The 20,810-nt window shown below is 38.8% G+C and overlaps 1 protein-coding gene across 2 annotated transcripts in view; it reads right to left on the bottom strand.

The window, feature by feature from the left end:
* Positions 1-20,319, bottom strand: part of LOC138316344 (beta-1,4-galactosyltransferase galt-1-like) — a 38,452-nt gene extending 18,133 nt beyond the window's left edge. Inside the window, exon 1 of one of the 2 annotated variants that reach the window (XM_069258034.1) lies at positions 18,559-20,319. In XM_069258034.1, the coding sequence (XP_069114135.1) occupies positions 18,559-19,157 (599 nt within the window). In that variant the 5' untranslated portion in view covers positions 19,158-20,319. Of the gene's footprint in view, positions 1-3,199; positions 4,024-18,558 lie in introns of those variants that run through there. The other variant, XM_069258035.1, reaches the window with a different exon arrangement.
* Positions 20,320-20,810: the final 491 nt, after the last annotated feature.

The following is a 20,810-nucleotide window of genomic DNA, read 5'->3' as shown; positions in this document are numbered from 1 at the left end:
ATTGGAAACCTCTTATATATATATAAACTTGGTACAAACTGCACTGTACCTATCTTTGTACAAGCAAATTATCAAATTGACAAAATCACAATTAAAACCCAGACGGGCAAGCTTATACAACATGCCTGAATGCCATACACAATCAAAGGCTTTCGCCGCATCCACAAAAATGAGTACAATTTACTATTGTTTTCATCTTAAAAAATAATTGCTTCTTGCAAGACATATGACGTCATCGTACTGCTGACGTTTTTTTGGAAACCGTTTTGTAAGGGATTGACATGAAATAGTTTTTCAGATAGAAGTCTTTCAAGCAGTATTTTCTCGAAGACTTTAACAATAACAGGCAAAAGAGAGATAGCTCGATAGCTATTTGGGTCAGATTTGGGTTTGTTGTGGCCTTTATATAATGTACATAGTATGCCTCTTTTTAAATCAGGAGGAACAAATGAAAATGTTTTAAAGGCATTAAAAAGTTTACACAAACATTACAAAAAACTATAATTTGCAAATATCAAGTTTTCATATACAATTAAATCAGCACAAGACTATGGCATACAGATTTAACCTCAAGTAAGGTAAAATCGGGCAACGAAGAAATCCGTCGTGAGGCATCACCCTGGAAATCATTCAAAAATTGTTTGACTTCATTTTGAAAAGGGTCGTTATCGCTCTCTTGTGGGTAATCGGAGTAAATTCGGTAAAAATACGCCCCCATTGGAGATGGAATAGAAGTGTCAGGTAGCTTCCCTAATGTACATTAAATGATGACTCCTAAGTAAGAATCAGGCGATCAAAAACCAGGATATTAACCATGGTCCAGAGAAAGAGAAATAATGACAGACTGTCAGACACTTAAACCATTGGGCCACCTCGGCTCGAGTGAGGGAAGAGTAGTGGTGAATTGTCAAGACACTTTACCCATTAGGCCATCTTGGCCCGAGTGAGGGAAGAGCAGTGGTGAATTGTCAGACACTTTACCCATTAGGCCATCTTGGCCCGAGTGAGGGAAGAGTAGTGGTGAATTGTCAGACCCATTACCCATTAGGCCATTTTGGTCCGAGTGAGGGAAGAGTAGTGGTGAATTGTCAGACACTTTACCCATTAGGACATCATGGCCCGAGTGAGGGAAGAGTAGTGGTGAATTGTCAGACACTTTACCCATTAGGCCATCTTGGCCCAAGTGAAGGAAGAGTAGTGGTGAATTGTCAGAGACTTTACCCATTAGGCCATCTTGGCCTGAGTGAAGGAGGAGTAGTGGTGAATTGTCAGACACTTTACCCATTGGGCCGCCTTGGCCCGAGTGAGGGAAGAGTAGTGGTGAATTGTCAGACACTTTACCCATTGGGCCACCTTGGCCCGAGTGAGGGAAGAGTAGTGGTGAATTGTCAGACACTTTACCCATTAGGCCATCTTGGCCCGAGTGAGGAAAGAGTAGTGGTGAATTGTCAGACACTTTACCCATTGGGCCATCTTGGCCCGAGTGAGGGACGAGTGTTCTTGCAGACGTATTTTTATATACTTGTTACATACCTTGTTAAACTTAAGATACAACCAAACACGTGTAGTGTTTGTTTTAATATTTCCATTATCTGTAAGAGTATCATTAAATTGTGGGTTATCTGGGGCCACCGATATATACCAGACGCACGTTTATACTAGACTTTAGATAGTTTAATAAATGAAATAAACTTGTCAACACATGGACAGAGTGTTATTCTAATTTCTTACTGGTTTTAAAGTCTTAGTAATGTACGTTTCATAGCGTAACAATTCTTTGTTGTACACTAAACGCGATCGGCCCGATTTTGTTTATAAAAATGGCGTCTATTTTGGCCACCTCGCTGTATACCTCGCTGTATACATGAATACAGCGAAAAATTGTTATAATTATTTTATTAAAAAAAATATACTATGCTTATAGTGTCCAGGCAGATCAAGGCATAATACATACATGTATTATTTTAATTCGTGTGTGAATATTCATTCCGTATACATGTTTATCATATGTCACGAGATAAAATTACAGTCGGATATAGTGTAACTGACAAAAACAGTTTTACAAAAAAATAATTATAATAATAATGCATGCGATTAGCCGGGTAAGTGTAGAATGAGATCACTGTTTACACATTTATATCCTCTATCATAACCACAGATATAGAGAATACATGGTTAGTATCTTACAATACAAGGTTTATTTTGGTGCGAGACTTAGGAAAGCCGAGATGACGTTTGCCGAGTCATCTCGGCTTTCCGTGTCGAGCACCAAAATAAACCTTGTATCGTAAGATACTAACCGTGTATTCTGTTTATCCTGCAACTATCATGACATTCAAAACGCAGAAAATTGCCAGTTATTCACTTGGTTTCTCCCGAAGCGAGACGCGTCTTTGATGCGGAGGAAAACATTCATTCATTAAACGGAATGAGTGTTCATTCATTCATTAAGCGGAATGAGTGTTTACTCCTTTTTACTGTCGTGGGAAATATATAAGCGCGTTCACAAACAGTACCAGTAATTCTATTCAGTGTGTAATATGACTGAAACAATATGAAAATACTCAAAAAAAATAATCACCCATCAAAGAATTTCAATTATGTACTTTACAATACAAGACGACATCGCCATTCGAGATTTTCGATATCGTAAAAATGACGTCATCCCGGTGAATGTGACTTCACGTTTTAGCGGGAATGACTGACGTTCGATTCACCGAAAGGTAAAAGTTCGGGGTCAAGTTAGAAAATGTTCCGTCGGATGTGGAACAAATTCACGTGATCATATTGACGGATAAAGCATTTCGTATTGACGGATAAAGCACAAGTTTATCCGACAGTAGTTATCCGTCAGTATGTATGGCAGTTGCAAGATAAATAAATTTATTTAACGAGTATGAACACATTTACTGATTTTTCATCTTAACAATGACCTTTAATACCTCGCATTGTAACGTAAAAATGAACAAAAACAAAGAATAGTTTCACGAACTTTAACTTGCAAATGAATTAAAAAGAACGAAACATAAAACAACAACAAATGTACTGTTCAGTATGATTATCCCAGGAGAACTGACAACACGATGTTGTGGATTGATCATTATTTACACAAGAACATTTGACAAAGGCCATGAACTCAGAAAACAACCACTTCAACACGTTCCTGAACTTAAACACAGAATCAATGATGTTAACTTACTTTTTGTTATGATGTTCTCTGATATCCTGACGACTTACTTCATTGAAGACAACATTAGTCTGTGCACTACTGAGTGATTTCGGGAGTTTTTTGTCACCTGTCACATACAACTGACAGACCGTTGGATCAAGACTGTTTTGCCGCATGGCGAGAACTATCACTCTCACTACATTTTGCTTGCCTATGTTATCAAAGTAAGCCGAGAAAGCAAACGTCTGCGCCTCGATAGTGATATTGTCCACTCTCATAAAGTCATGATACCTTTTCAGTAGAGGGTGAATTTGCTGTGAAGAACTCTTGTTTTGAGTCTTTTTCACAATCGAAATTCCTATCGTGAAATTTCGACTGGTTTCAACATCATCCATTCCTGAGGATATTTGGCTTCGAAAGTTTTCATACCGGAACTGAATAGACATAAGAAAGAGCTGACACACAGCATACACAAAAAACGCCGTCCAAAGTAACAGAACCTTGTGTGTGCGAGATCTCAATACCATACCGTCGACTGTGCCTAACAACAAAAGTTCATCAAAGTTACTAACTCATTAAAACCTATATGCGCCTGTCAGTGATTTCAATAAAATCTCCTTCTCAGTTCAACAGAACTCACAAGGACTGGCACATTAACGAGTTTGACACTGACTGCAATTGACAAATATTTCCCTATCAAAATGAAACTGCATCTGTCGAACACTTATACACGATCCACGTGGTGACGAAGTAACAGTTTAGACTGACTGAAAGCTGTAGACTTGTATGCTAAACCCAGATAAAATGTCACTCAAGAACACGTAAATCCTATACTCTGTGGTGGGGCAATATATCAATTTAAATATAGCATTAAACACAAACTGATTAGATCATTAAGCTGTGTGATAGAAACAAAAGACCGCGTTTATTCAATACATTGTTATCTCCCGATCTTCTGACTCTACATATGTGTACATACAAATCGTGTAACGTATGTAGGTTTTGTAGTCAACTACAAATCTTCTTCAGTAAAGATTTATTTATTACGCCCCCTGGATAGGTGGGATTTAAAATGGCACAAGAAAACAATGCAGTGTTTTTGTATGTTCAATACATATTTCTTAAGATTCTTTTTATCAATGACCTTATTCACTGGTTTTTGGATTTCACCTTTTATGGTTTTATATGATTAGTTGATAAGGTCTTAAGTATGTTTGCAAACCTAAATCAGAAAAGTCAACGATGTCTTGATTTTACGAGAAAACATGATATCAGTTTTCCCCCTTTAGTTCATGTCAACATTTTTTTTTTACAATTATTTTTCATTTTACTATTAGACCTATTTCCGACAGCCACAGATGAAATAAAAGTATGGTATTAAAAGTTGTTTTTCGTCTGGCAGGGACAAGAGAAAAGATCATTATTTAATAAACCAGGGGTGTAATGATGTACGTAACGTAACAACGAGCAGAGTATAATATTCTATTTATCACATTCAGTTCACTGTTACTCGTGGGTCTATTAATGGGGGGGGGGGGGGGATCTATACTTTTCCACGATAATGGGTCGCCAGTCAGTAGGCAAATCTTTTTACATAAGGCGAATAGAAATCTATATCACGATCCTTTAAAATTTCAGAACTAAACACAATATAGGCGTTTGTAATTATAAACGATTATGTTTACTTTGATTGTCTAGTGAATATCAACACTGTGGATCGAGTGATGGAACATCCAACAACACATGAATCAATCTAGAAGAAATTGTCGATCATTCGTGCATCTAAAACATTTGTGAAATATTTCTTTTTGCTTGTTTGTTTATGGAAAGTGATATGAATTACAAAACTTAGGGCACCTACCGCTCGACATTGTTTTCCAAGTCTGTGAGGAAATAGATAATTTATTCTAAATTTCGGCATAAAAACCGGACTCGGCGGTATAAAATCCGGACGGTTTCTTTCAAATGAAATGACGATAAGTTTACGAATAGTCATATAAATGTGTGTCCATCTACCATGTTCAGAATTTCAAACCCCAGCGTATCAAGGGCCAGTTGGTAGAGTACAATTTTTCGTTATCAAGCATGTGTTTTCTCGGTCATTATATGATTACTATACTGTAAGATTTTTTTTGTCTGCCAATGCCCGCGTATCTTCCGAATACTGAGTTGTGTGTGACACATGTTACAGTAGATTTCTATAGATAACCTAAAGGCTTGTTAAACATTACGTAATGTATAGTTTTTAATGAAGGTGAAACTTTTTTTTCCATGGAGTAGACCATCAACTATCTGAAATGTGGAGTTTCGTCCATATTCATGTTCATCGTACGTGTCGGAGTTGCTCATTTAAAATATTTAATATTCTACGTGTAGTTAGCATCACCAATTTATTTATACTTAACACTTTCCACAGTCCGCACACAAATTGACTTTCAGTAATACAGGTACGAAGGTACTGCTAAATGACTGTTCTGTCCCTGATAGTAATGAATAATTCAATTATAAAACTGTTATTGAATGTAAATATAAGCATTGAACTGCATTTAGCTTGCAATTAGCCTATGGGAGTATGAATGCCAACTGCTTCCTATTATCACATATATATCACATGGATCTGACAATTAGTTACAGATTATATAATCATGGACCCACCAGAGTACCCTAAGATCATTTTTAGACGTTTTAGAGGTCTAGATAAAAAAAAACGATAAATCTAGCACCATGTAGAATATGATCTTTATCGTTTTTTGATCTAGACCTCTAAAACGTCTAAAATGGTCTTAGGGAACTCTGGTGGGTCCATGATTATATAATCTGTAACTAATTCTCTGATTCATGTGATATATATAAGACTTGGTCGATATACCCAAAAACACACTTCACAACACGACACCCTCAGGACACTGACATTCGGCGCACACGGAAACATGGAGACCAATTTATGAAAATGTATTTTAGTATACGGAGTATTATTGTAATTCACGTCAGGATGTTTAGGGCTGAACAGTCCTTAGTCCAACATACTAGGATGTAATTAAATAAAACCAAGGAAAAAAGACAACGCCTTCCTCATCATCAACGGACACCACTCTACTACCTATAACAACCAAAGTTTACAAAACATGAAAATACTATAATTGAAATAAAATCATAACTGAAACTATCTGTAGAAAAACAAAAACTTCACATTACATGTAATTCAATACTCTCTAAGCTAATCCGTGTAAGATTATCTAGACATACAATTTACGTGACTAAACCAGCCCCTCCCAAATACACGACAAATTGCATATTTAGGCCTCTAGCCTTATCAGTATCTCATGATGTCTCATTTAATGCATACGAAACAGCTTCATCGAGTAAAACACCAGACGAACGGTGTGACTCCTTATAACCTTAAAAACCATGTTTCCTTAGTTATCCCGCCCTCGCGGGACCCCAGATAACTGTCGCGAGGGCGTTGAACTACTTATTCAACATATGAAATGATTTCGGATTGAGTTGTGCTGTGACAAATAAATCAAATTAATATATGGGCTTAGCGCGCTATGGAAGCATCAGTGTCGATGATCGATGCATTCTCCGTCAGATCCTAACCGACAACACAGACGAGTGTCCTGATTTCACATCAACGATAAATCCATCAAGCGGGTGACGATCTGAGAGCACGCGCAAGATCGCCACCTTAAGCCGCGAGAGCAATATTCCTATATCCGGCCTTGCAGAGGGTTATAGAAAATCAATAGAGTTAATGCTTTGTATAGGCCACTTAAATATACGGTGTTATTTCGTCAGGTAGTTTGATGGTGACGTGGTAACACGGTACAATGAACGTACAGACGGTTCTATGCACAAGTTCTATCTCAATGAATGGCGCTTTCCACGATTCTTTTTAGAACAGGACAATTCATACATATACTGTGGTAACGAGGTTTCAGGGATGCCAGCTACCTAGTAACAGTGAAAATGCATCCAGCACAATACTGAGATTTGTTTTCTAGTTCGCAAAAACCTTACAATGTAATTTGCGTTCAAAAACGACACATTTGTCTGTTGGTTTGGAATCTAAATAATATGTCTTTGTATACTAAATTGGCGGTACAAAACAGACAAATACGCAACCAAGCTGTGTCATCCATCATTCTTTCTCCATACCCATATAATTGCATCCCTATAATATCGCGATACGAAGCATACTCTCTTCAAAACTTCATAGCAATTGCAGTTTGTGTTCGAGTATTCGTGGAAGCAATAAAAGTAAATAAATATTAAAGACTCTTCTATCATAAATTCCCTAGGCAGTATATACCACAGCAGACTCTCAGTACCACCGTGAATTCCCTCGGAGATACAACAACAGACTTAGTACCGCCTTGAATTTCCTAGGAGATACCACAATAGACTCAGTACCACCGTGCATTCCCTAGGAGATACCACAACAGAATCAGTACTACCGTGAATTCCCTAGGAGATATCACAACAGACTCAGTACCACCGTAAAATTCCTAGGAGATACCACAACAGAGTCAGTTACACCGTGATTCCCTAGGAGATACCACAACAGACTCAGTACAACCATGAATTCCCTTGGAGATACCACAACAGAGTCAGTTACATCGTGATTCCCTAGGAGTTACCACCAAAACCTCAGTACCATCGTGAATTCCCTAGGAAATAGCACAACAGACTCAGTACCACCGTAAAATTCCTAGGAGATACCACAACAGACTCAGTACCACCGTGCATTCCATAGGAGATACCGCAACAGACTCTAAGTTACACCGTGAATTCCCTCGGAGATAGCACAACAGACTCAGTAACGCCGTGAATTCCCTAGGCAGTATATACCACAGCAGACTCTCAGTACTACCGTGAATTCCCTCGGAGATACAACAACAGACTTAGTACCGCCGTGAATTCCCTAGGCGGTATATACCACAACAGACTCAGTACCACCGTGAATTTCCTAGGAGATACCACAACAGACTCTTAGTTACACCGTGAATCCCCTAGGCGGTATATACAACAACAGACTCTGTACCATCGTGAATTCCTTAGAAAAAACCACAACAGACTACGTTCCACCGTGAATTCCCTAGGAGATACCACAACAGACTCAGTACCACCGTGAATTTCGTAGGAGATATCACAACAGTCTCAGTACCACCGTGCATTTCCTAGGAGATACCATAACAGATTCTGTACCACCGTGATTCCATAGAAGATAGAACAACAGACTCTTGGTACCACCGTGAATTCCCTAGGAGATATCACAACAGACTCAGTACCACCGTGAATTCCCTAGGAGATATCACAACAGACTCAGTACCACCGTAAAATTCCTTGGAGATACCACAACAGACTCAGTACACCGTGCATTCCTAGGAGTACACACAGATCAGTACACCGTAATTCTGACAGACTCAGTACAAAACGCACACTAAAATCCTTGAGATCCACAACAGTCATACCACCTGATCAGTACCACGTGAATTCCCTAGGAATACACAACAGACTCAGTACCACCGTAAAATTCCTAGGAGATACCAGAATTTCGTAGGAGATATCACAACAGTCTCAGTACCACCGTGCATTTCCTAGGAGATACCATAACAGATTCTGTACCACCGTGATTCCATAGAAGATAGAACAACAGACTCTTGGTACCACCGTGAATTCCCTAGGAGATATCACAACAGACTCAGTACCACCGTGAATTCCCTAGGAGATATCACAACAGACTCAGTACCACCGTAAAATTCCTTGGAGATACCACAACAGACTCAGTACCACCGTGAATTTCCTAGGAGATATCACAACAGACTCAGTACCACCGTAAAATTCCTTGGAGATACCACAACAAATTCTCAGTACCACTGTGATTCCCTAGGAGATACCACAACAGACTCTGTACCACCTTGATTCCATAGGAGATACCACAACAGACCCTTAGTTACACCGTGAATCCCCTAGGCGGTATATACAACAACAGACTCTGTACCACCGTGAATTCCTTAAGAGATACCACAGCAGACTCAGTTCCACCGTGAATTCCCTAGGAGATACCACAACAGACTCAGTACCACCGTGAATTTCGTAGGAGATATCACAACAGTCTCAGTTCCACCGTGAATTCCCTAGGAGATACCACAACAGACTCTTGGTACCACCGTGAATTCCCTAGGAGATACCACAATAGACTCAGTATCACCGTGCATTCCCTAGGAGATACCACAACAGACTCTCAGTACCACCGTGAATTTCCTTGGAGATACCATAACAGACTCAGTACCACCGTGAATTCCCTAGGAGATACCACAACAGAGTCAGTTACACCGTGATTCCCTAGAATATACCACAAAAGACTCTGTACCACCGTGAATTCCCTCGGAGATACCACAACAGACTCAGTACAACCATGAATTTCCTAGGAGATACCACAACAGAGTCAGTTACACCGTGATTCCCTAAGAGTTACCACCACAGACTCAGTACCATCGTGAATTCCCTAGCAGTTACCACCACAGACTCAGTACCACCGTAAAATTCCTAGGAGATACCACAACAGACTCAGTACCACCGTGCATTTCATAGGAGATACCGCAACAGACTCTAAGTTACACCGCGAATTCCCCCGGAGATAACACAACAGACTCATTACCGCCGTGAATTCTCTAGGCAGTATATACCACAGCAGACTCTTAGTACTACCGTGAATTCCCTCGGAGATACAACAACAGACTTAGTACCGCCGTGAATTCCCTAGGCGGTATATACCACAACAGACCCAGAACCACCGTGAATTTCCTAGGAGATACCACAACAGACTCTTAGTTACACCGTGAATCCCCTAGGCGGTATATACAACAACAGACTCTGTACCATCGTGAATTCCTTAGGAGATACCACATCAAACTCAGTTCCACCGTGAATTCCCTAGGAGATACCACAACAGACTCAGTACCACCGTGAATTTCGTAGGAGATATCACACCGTGCATTCCCTAGGAGATACCACAACAGACTCAGTACCACCGTGAATTCCCTAGGAGATATCACAACAGACTCAGTACCACCGTAAAATTCCTTGGAGATACCACAACAGACTCTTAGTTACACCGTGAATCCCCTAGGCGGTATATACAGCAACAGACTCAGTTCCACCGTGAATTTCTTAGGAGATACCACAACAGACTCAGTACCACCGTGATTCCATATAAGATAGAACAACAGACTCTTGGTACCACCGTTAATTCCCTAGGAGATACCACAATAGACTCAGTACCACCGTGCATTCCCTAGGAGATACCACAACAGACTCAGTTCCACCGTGAATTCTCTAGGAGATACCACAACAGACTCTTGGTACCACTGTGAATTCCCTAGGAGATACCACAATAGACTCAGTACCACCGTGCATTCCCTAGGAGATACCACAACAGTCTCAGTACCACCGTGAATTCCCCAGGAGATACCACAACAGACTCAGTACCACCGTGAATTCCCTAGGAGATATCACAACAGACTCAGTACCACCGTAAAATTCCTTGGAGATACCACAACAGACTCTTAGTTACACCGTGAATCCCCTAGACGGTATATACAACAACAGACTCTGTACCACCGTGAATTCCTTAGGAGATACCACATCAAACTCAGTTCCACCGTGAATTCCTTAGAAGATACCACAACAGACTCAGTACCACCGTGCATTCCCTAGGAGATACCACAACAGACTCAGTTCCACCGTGAATTCTCTAGGAGATACCACAACAGACTCAATTCCACCGTGAATTCTCTAGGAGATACCACAACAGACTCTTGGTACCACCGTGAATTCCCTAGGAGATACCACAACAGACTCAGTACCACCGTAAAATTCCCTAGGAGATACCACAACAGACTAAGTTACACCGTGAATTTCCTAGGAGATACCACAACAGACTCAGTACCACCGTGAATTCCCCAGGAGATACCACAACAGACGATTTTTTTGGGAAAGGACTTACATGAAACCGAACATTGCGAACAGCTAACGGCCAATTGAGATATCGGATCGGAAAGTAACTTTTTCCTCGTAACAGTCATGTGATTAAAGGTTATTCAATGAGTTAGTTACCGGTAATGGGTAGAAAATTAACACTTAAGAAAAGTACCAAAGATTGTTGCTGGTACAGCAAACATCTACTGCTTCATAAAAAACCATAGATTAAAGTTGTATGGTCTATCACTTTCGCTCTTTTTGTCATAGTAAAAACTGTTTAAGTGTTATACATATTTTTCTCCGTTATTCTGAGTTTTAAACTTTCTAATTTTACCACTTTTAATAAGGTTGCAGCACTGGACTTATAAAAGTAAAAAATCTTTTTAACGTGTAAACGTGAAAAATAGGCTCGAAAGAGGCCGAAGCATTCCGAACTCTTCCGAACATCGTCGCGATAATCTCGAAGTAACTCGAGAGTTGTGAAACCAAGAGAAATGTCAACTATTTTTCGTAAACAAAACATGTGGTCGATCTCAGCAGACTGGATCGACAAAAAAAATAATGCACGCACACTACAACATTTGATACACACAATATTATATTACGGCATTTGTGCATTAGATGTTTCAAATACGCGCTCTGTGGACATATACCAGCACGATCTGCTCATATTAGTCAGAAGGAAAACGTAAACAAACACATGTACATGTGCGCTTACGCTAGTTACCTGATTCACCACGTGCAGGACGTGTGGACGTCAGTCACGTGATACGATTAGGAATTCCGACAAAACCCGAAGGTAAGGAACATGACGGTGATTGAAGGCGTTTTATTCACAACCAGGAATATATGATCCCTAGATTTCGCTCTCTTATAGGCAGACATATGGTTTTGGGGAGCTAAATCATCAATATACATGTCCATGTTCAAATATCAAATGTTAAAACGACATATCGTTTCAGTGAAAATTACAAGAAATACAACTTTAAATGATATATTGTCACTATTTACAATGAAACAGTATGTCCCAAGCCAATAGTTGACAACTGTTCTGTCTAAAAACTATATACTTAATGAACCATAAAGCTGACACTTTACATCCCATTTAGCACGACATTCTCATCCGAACTATGCATAAAGCAATTATCTAACAGTCTTTATGCACACTTATTTAATTGTACCACAAAACAAATTTGTAATGTGCTATATAAAGTATTTTTTCTCATACCTGCACGTCTTTTCTGTGTTAGAAATGCTGACGGTTATACATATGTCTTATAGTATCTCGAAGTAGCTTTATCTCATAGGTTTGATTTCCGTATTACACGTATGCCGTTGTTTATATATACGATACATCATCTTACAGATCACCTTACAGCTTTAAACTCGTTTAAATATCAACAAATCTTACTTCAATTTATATATATCCATATTCGATTGGAAGGAACGACCCAAACTATATTGATCAGAGTGAAGGTGACATAGGAGGAAATATGATCAGGGACACGTGGCACAAGTGTCACATAATATACGACATGTTTCCCCGATAAATTTATCGAGATTCACCTCATTTGACATCAATAATGTTACAGTGTCTAACATCTAAAATACTTAACCAACAATTCGTTTGAATACTGACAGATTTTAAACCATTGAAACTCAACTAAAGAGATCCAAAGGCTCACTACATACTGAATGTACTATTTGATTTCTATGTGTCATGATACGTCCGGTTGATAACCGACACATGCACTGGGTCGCTACTAGAAATGCATGATCATTCAACATGGCGATTGACAAAAAATACACAAGTTAATTTATACAGGGAAAGCTCATATCTGCAAACAAACATCCGTTAATGGGGACACGACAAGGAGCCACACGACTCACAAAGGCTTGCGTTAGAAATCTATGCCAAAGCTTATTCTACTTCCGCTTCCGTTGTAATGTCAGAATTGTGAGGACATAGGGGTTTACATACCGTTGTAATGTCAGAATTGTGAGGACATAGGGGTTTACATAAGGACAGAGGTGGCAATCCTGCATGGTAAAAGACTCAGACCAAAGCCTCGAAGAGGAGGTTTAATCCTACTACATATGCAGTGGAGTATTTGCCATTACATGGAGCTTAATGACCAGTCCAAATTGGAGTCATTGGATATCAAATGATGCCGCCTCGAGCGAAACTCCAACTTTCAGACATGGACGGCGCGAGAGTAGAGAATGGTTGGGGACTCAACTCTCAAGTGATATATATATCCATGTGTTGAGCTATCAAACTGAAATAAGCTTCAAAGTCGTCAGTTGTTAATGTCTTCTACAACAGGTCCGGGAAATGAATGCGGAACATAATTAGATATATGAACCAGTGGCGTAGGAAGATGAAACGTAATGGGGGGGGGGGGGGGGGGGGGGGGGGGCGCCGCACCTACAGGAGGAGATTAATTCAACTCCCAACCATATATGTTTTATGTACATTTTTCATATATCAGTAAATTTAATCCTTGTACACATTTATAGACAGTGGGGTCGCTATAAAAGGATATTAACGAATACGCAAATTGGCCAGATTAGCGTGTGAGCGCCGAAGGCGCGAGATTTTAGTGTTTTAGGTGTCTGAGGGTGACCCCCGGAAAAAATATAGTAATTTAGAATGGCTGAGATGAGGTTTACAATGTATTTTGATGATTTTGCGAGCGCCCGAAAGCGCGGGATTTTGGTGTTTGGGGGGGGGGGGGGGGGGGGGGGGGGTTGGGGGGGTCCGGGGCCTCCTCTAGGAAAAATATTACGATTTAGAATAGCTTAAATGAGTTTTGATGAATTTGCGAGCGCCCGAAAGCGCGAGATTTTGGTGTTTGGGGGGTCCGGGTGTCTACCCCGGAAAAAAAAAATACGGTTTAGAATGGCTGAGATGAGTTTTACGATGTATTTTAATGATTATAAAGCGTTCTTAACATGGTAATTTTTCTATTTAAAGCTGCTTGCATTTAGAAATGATAATTGTGTCGTCAAAACATTATGCAACCCTACTCGATCTGAATACACCGGCTTCACACCATCGGCACATGGTTGTGTAACATAAAAAATGAATTAATATTGTCTCGCTAAGACATAAACAAATTGATCTTTTAAGAGAATTTTTTTAGGTAGTACATAAAATCCTTTGATGGACATTTTTAGTCTAGTTCTGTGTATTGAATTTTGACTTGGCCTATTTAAGGTTTGACATTATGTCCTTGAACGTTTTAGGAAATACGCCGCGCAGCGGAAAATTTTCTAGAATGAAGTACGAAAAATGTGCAGGAGGACCCTTTTTTCTTTCAAATAAACATTTTTAGAAAATTTCAGTCGGCGAAAATGGGGGGGCAAAAAGACATGTTTGCCCCCTCCCCGTCCTGGGGAATGGGGGGGGGGGGGGTTGCCCCCCCCCCCCTGCCCCCCCCGCTTCCTACGCCGCTGTGAACGATGTGATAATAGATGACATGGCAAATCATGTAAACCCCCCTATTATAATTACCTTCATCAAATACAGTACTGACTCATTTACCCGGGTTATTTGTTTTAAACACTAAATATTTGCTTTAATCTTAACGCATGCGTAATCATCTGCTCGCAGCATGTAACTTTGTCTCGACTATGTGACCGATTATTATCCGGCTAATGTCATAATGATATAAGTAAGGTAAGAGAATTGTTAAGCATACCTGTCGGGTTATGATAAAACTTCTCGTCATTATGTTAAACTAAACAAAAAGCGGATAATATTTAGCTTAAACAGACACTAATAGCCTATTAGTAAATATTACCAATACAGAGGTAGAGCATAGCATGACCTAAATCCGCAAGTGTTTCCCAAAATCACGCATTTTTAAACGACTATTGTGTACCTATAGATGAAAAAAGAAACAAACTCACATCATTTCAGTACTATTGGAAATCTAACTTTCTTATTCTTCGTACATTGTTCATATAATGTTTTCTATAATAACATGTAAGATATTTGATGTGTTTTAATCACTAATCCCAACTGTATGTTTCCCTTTATTATAAAATTGTTTAATGTCCCTCAGGCAGAAACGCGATGTAATATTTACTTTTGTTTAAAGGCCCTCTACTTTTCCGAATTGGCTTTGGATTTTTTAAAATGGGAATCAATTTCTAAACAATTTTATCAAAAGAAATAAGATTTTAATTTTCATAACGCGGGTCGTACATGTGTTATGTTTCTCGCCGTCGTCCTCAATACCGCTCGTTAGCTAATTATCACTGCGCCAGACGGCAAAACAGCGAAATGAATATTTTAAACACATCATATTCAGCATGATTTCAATATGTTGCCATCTTCATGTATCATAATCATCCTTAAAAATGACCATCACATTCACATCATTCAGCCTCATCAATGATCATCAGTCATACTCGCGTCATCATTAATTAAGCATACCAATATATTATTATTTACCAATAAAATATTAAATTATCATAAATTCTCATTAATATAAGATTATCATCATGAAACATCATCCTTAACAATGATCACCATATACACTTACACCATCACTCAATATGATATCAATACGATTATCATCTTCATCAGTGGTCATCATATACACATCATCATTCAACATAAAATCACGGTATCATTACAGTGCTTATCATCAACACATCACAATATTCATCCTTATCAATTCTCTATCACCCTACATGCATACTACACTAACGTAACATTTCAACATGACTTCAATAGATATTACCACTACCAGCATGTCCTAATTATTATCATACATCAAAATTTATAATGTGATCAAATCAAAAATCTAAATCTCTGACACATCCATACACACTTACAAGCGGACATACTTGAGACACACACGTACAAGACACACGCACGTTCAAAACACATACATATCTATTTGAGAGAACAATCTTGTAAATAAAAGAGTAAATAAAATAAAATATTATGTTTTACTCGAAATTGTTACCATTGAAATTCAGTATTGAAAGTTAACTGGAATGGAAGAGAATATTTCTTTTTCCATGTGTCATTATTGAAGTCAACTTAATCTCTCATATTACTTTGAGCAGATATACTGATAATTTTCTGTTGTTTTATCAACAACTATATTCTTATTATATCACATAGGAGGCAGATGGTTGTCATAACTCGTAAGGCCTCCGATTGGAAGGATATCAAGGCTGGAGTCCTCCATGGGTCAATATTGGGTCCTTTGTTTTGTTTTGTTTTTATTTTGTATAGTTGATATAGTTGATGGTATTAACGCTATTATAAAAAAAATGCTGACGATACTTCGCTATATGCCATCGTTGATCCTTCAAATGCATGTGCAGATTTGCTTAATAAAAATCTAACTAAATCGAACATATATCGCCCGCATCTACCAACTACTGAATGAATCAAACCACTACCGCCCGAACATTTGCCGCCCAAATCGAACCACTACGGCCAGAGTGTAACCATTATCGCTCGAATCGAACCACTACCGCCTGAGTGTAACCACTATCGCCCGAGTCGAACCATTACCGCAAGAATCGAACCACTACCGCCTGAGTGTAACCACTATCGCCCGAATAGAACCATTACCGCCAGAATCGAACTACTACCGCCTGAGTGTAACCACTATCGCCCGAATAGAACCATTACCGCCAGAATCGAACTACTACCGCCTGAGTGTAACCACTATCGCCTGAATAGAACCATTACCGCCCGAATCGAACCTCAACCGCTTGCATCGACCACTACCGCCTAACGGTAAACTACAAATATATCGTTCCAGCCAGTTTGGTTTACTAGAGTAAACGGCATGTTAACAGCCAATGGGGGACGGCCTTCCGTGTATACAGTAATGTTTGGGGAGGCTGCGGTGTCCCCGTGTCTCCTTGTCATAGTGCATCTCTTTTTATAGTGCTATCACACTGAAGTATGCTGACATCAAACAAGCCACTCGGTCACATTATACCGACAACGGGAAATCCAGTCGTCCATTTAAATACTGAGTGCGAAGCAGGAGCAGAATTGAAACTACCACTTTTATAGACTATGGTGTGACAGAACCCAGAGCCATTCTCACGTAGAGTATACATACGTTATTCCCTTAAGGCCCAGACGTTTGGTCATTTAGGGAAATACGCACAAATACATTAATATATGTATGGCAATGTATCTTACAAGTGGCGGGGTAATTTTGTATATCTATAATTCAGTATGATCACCCTTAAACGAAAATATCGACGTTTGCATTGGCGTATAGCAGATTTGTTTACATGCATAACAAATTAAGATGAGAGACAATATCGGCTAAAGTTGTATAAATACAATTGTATTACCCCCCAACTCATGATTTTCTTTCTTTAATAGTGTAACGCTATGCTATATTCTGTATCACGTTTTATTTTTTTGTCAATGTCACGTGTATGTATAATATTTAAGGATTAACTTGAATAGATTTTTTATGTTATGGAGATATAACACAAAAATCTTAGTGTACTCTAAATAAACCGCGAAGCGGTTTATTTAGAGTACACTAAGATTTTTGTGTTATATCTCCATAACATAAAAAATCTATTCAAATTAATCCTTATAATTCAATTTACTAAAGATAATCTCTTCAACATTTAAAATTTATTTTGGGACTCTTTTGTCTATGAAATTATTACGCCGTCATCTCAGCCAATCAGAAGCGACGTTACAAACGGCGACGCCATTTTTTCCTTTATGGGCTGATAAAGTAAATTTTTAAGCCAATGAAAATGCTCGTAACAAGCAAAATTGAATTATATCACCACAAACAACAATTTTGTTTTGTTTATGTGACAAAAATGGGGGCTGTATTTAATACAATTTTATAACACTGACCACTAGGATGTGATATGTAAAGTTACATGTAATAAATTCGGTCCTTACCTAAGACTTGGACATTTTGAAAGTTGCGTATACCAAAACCAGATAGACTCTAACTATTGTCACGATTTGATGGATATAATTTGAAGAAGGGCTTGTATGGAGTTGGTCAGAGCACGTGCAAGATTTCCAGATTTCTATTTACTCTCTGATACAATTATGTATAACAAGTTGTGAACTTATTATACATGCAATATTAAGTACGACAGGATGGTTGGTAAGAAAAAGTTTGTTTGGGAATACGTTACTTTAATCTAGTGTTCAGTGATCATTTTCAGAGAAAGGTAAAATCCTAGGCTGGCTGAGGTGATATTCACTGGGTGTGTCGACTAGTGGTTGGGTGGGGTACGTGGGGTAGCATTAATATAGAGATGGAAATTTATAGGGCTAGCGATGTGGGTTGGGAACAGCTAATTAGGTAAAGATGAGTGGTGTTCATAGAAAAGGTTCATATCATCTCGCTCCCTTAGGGACATTTACCTACCTTTTCCCGTGATGCTCATTTATCCGTGCTACTCTGGCGTCGGATGTGGAGATTGGCTGCACAATCTTGGGATCGGAACTCCAAAACACACATGAGGTAGATTTAGCAAACGCCGTCTCCTTCAGGGCAATAACGTGCAGGGTTCCCGTTATATTGTCTACATTATCCGCAGTGGCCGATATCACAAATCCACGTGTAGAATGACTAATTGTTTGGAGATCTCCAGAATCACTATCTCTCAAACTTTGAGGTCTTGGAACACAGTTGTCGTCATGTGGCGACGTTTCCTTAGTAACAGACTTAGGTGATATAACACTTTTGTTATTTTTAGCTACATAATCTTTGATTGTTTTACCCGTGGAATAATGTTTGGTATCGCCCAGCTCCATCGCTGGGAGGATCTTGGTGAGGACGGGTGTCGTCTGCTCTCCTTCATTGCCATGATTGAGCGTACGGTTCCTATTTACTATATACCGACCGATCGCCGACCTATGTTGATGAACATCGTCGTAATGAAGCATGTGTTGTAACAGTAAACAAAATACTCCAGTATGAAACAAAAGAGTCCCTGCCAGCAGACGACGGACCCGGAATCTCATAGCGATACTGGCTATTAGACTGTTAGTTTCAACTGTCCCACATGCCGGCAGACTCCAGGTATTGCTGTCGTCTGCTACCTAAACGGTTCGATAATATCGACAGAAAATCACGCGTGGTGTTTTACGTTCACTCGCGACAATTTGTGCCTAATGCGAACGCGTTAACCCAAGGTAAAAACATCTCACTGTGTTAACGCAGTTTTCAATGCATTTCGGCCAGTGTCCAGTTGTGGTATGTATATAAATAAATATTTCAACGTACCTAGTCACACTAAATTAAATATCCAGTTAAAATACCTTACGGCAAATAGGTAGAGAGTAAGCACTCTCCGTGTGCCAGAAACTGACGGTGTTTATAATCCGCCTGGTTTTGTTACACCGTGTATAAAACAAACAACAGTGCTCTTGGACCAGGCACACTATTGAAATCCTGATCGGATCTTTACAGCAACCATTCAACCGTTTGTAGAAGCTTGTCCTGCGGCATTTGTATTTCCCACGTGTTCAGCCGAATGTCATCTGTCGGGGATATGAACTGAAATGACGATACCATAATTGATTTTTATTTTCTGTTCATTTATTAATAATAAGTAATGTTCAAACAGAGGTCTCCTCTTACAACTGTTGTCAATCCAACCAGAGACAGTGCTCTTATAATATTATTTGAATAAGCTGCAAGTTCCTTGTTCAACATTTATATTTGCATGTCGTTCTAAAGAGCCTGAATACATATGTAAGTTATGTTTGAATAGTTATTTATCGTTGAAAATGCCAACCAGAACACATTACATATGGTATCGAGAATCCTAAAATACTTTAAAGTGTTGCTTAAAATATGATGAAATGTAACTATCAATTGACTATTTTGCATATCATAAAGTGAATCTCAAAACATCTGACGAAAAAAATATTCAAAATACTAACTTTTTGAGTCTGAAAACTGGACGAAATTCGAGATTTAGACACTGTATAATGCATATGGCTGCCGTGCGCTTGGAACACCGTAAGGTGCTTAGTAAGCTTGTATTATGAACAACATGCGAAATCAATAGTAAGGAAACATTTCTACTTCTCATTGTTTTGTTTAATCCAAACTGATTTCTGCTTAGAATGGATTTGTATCGCTTATTATTAAAGTAACCCGTATTCATGAATAGTCTGTTTCCTTTATTATCAAAAGTATCAATTTATTGCCCGCTCTGTGCATACTTTTTGCATAGTATAAATATATACTATCTGTATTAGGGCCATTATATCATTTTATTTATCTTGTACGAACAACTTAATATATATATTATACGTACAAGAAAGTACATGTATCATGAACGTACAATTCAGTATCTATGGCTTGTACATGTACGTACAAGATAACACCTTATATGTATAAGATAAATAAAATGACATAGTGGCCCTAATACGCCGCCGTGGGCTTTAGATGATACGTATATTTTAAATTTAAAAGCATGTTTTCGTGATTTACTGAAAAAGTCCTTTCCTATCATTATAATACCATCAACATATTGGTGATGACTTACCTATATCTACACCGTAGACAATTCAAACAAATTTGCCTAATAATCCATCCAATCTGGTTTGTAATAAAGCTGTAATAAAATCGTTTGAATGTTTAAATTTTATGTATGTTCAAAGGTC

Source organism: Argopecten irradians, chromosome 2 (assembly GCF_041381155.1).
Source record: "Argopecten irradians isolate NY chromosome 2, Ai_NY, whole genome shotgun sequence".
NCBI classification, from domain to species: Eukaryota; Metazoa; Mollusca; class Bivalvia; order Pectinida; family Pectinidae; genus Argopecten; species Argopecten irradians.
This window is presented reverse-complemented; position numbering and strand designations above follow the sequence as displayed.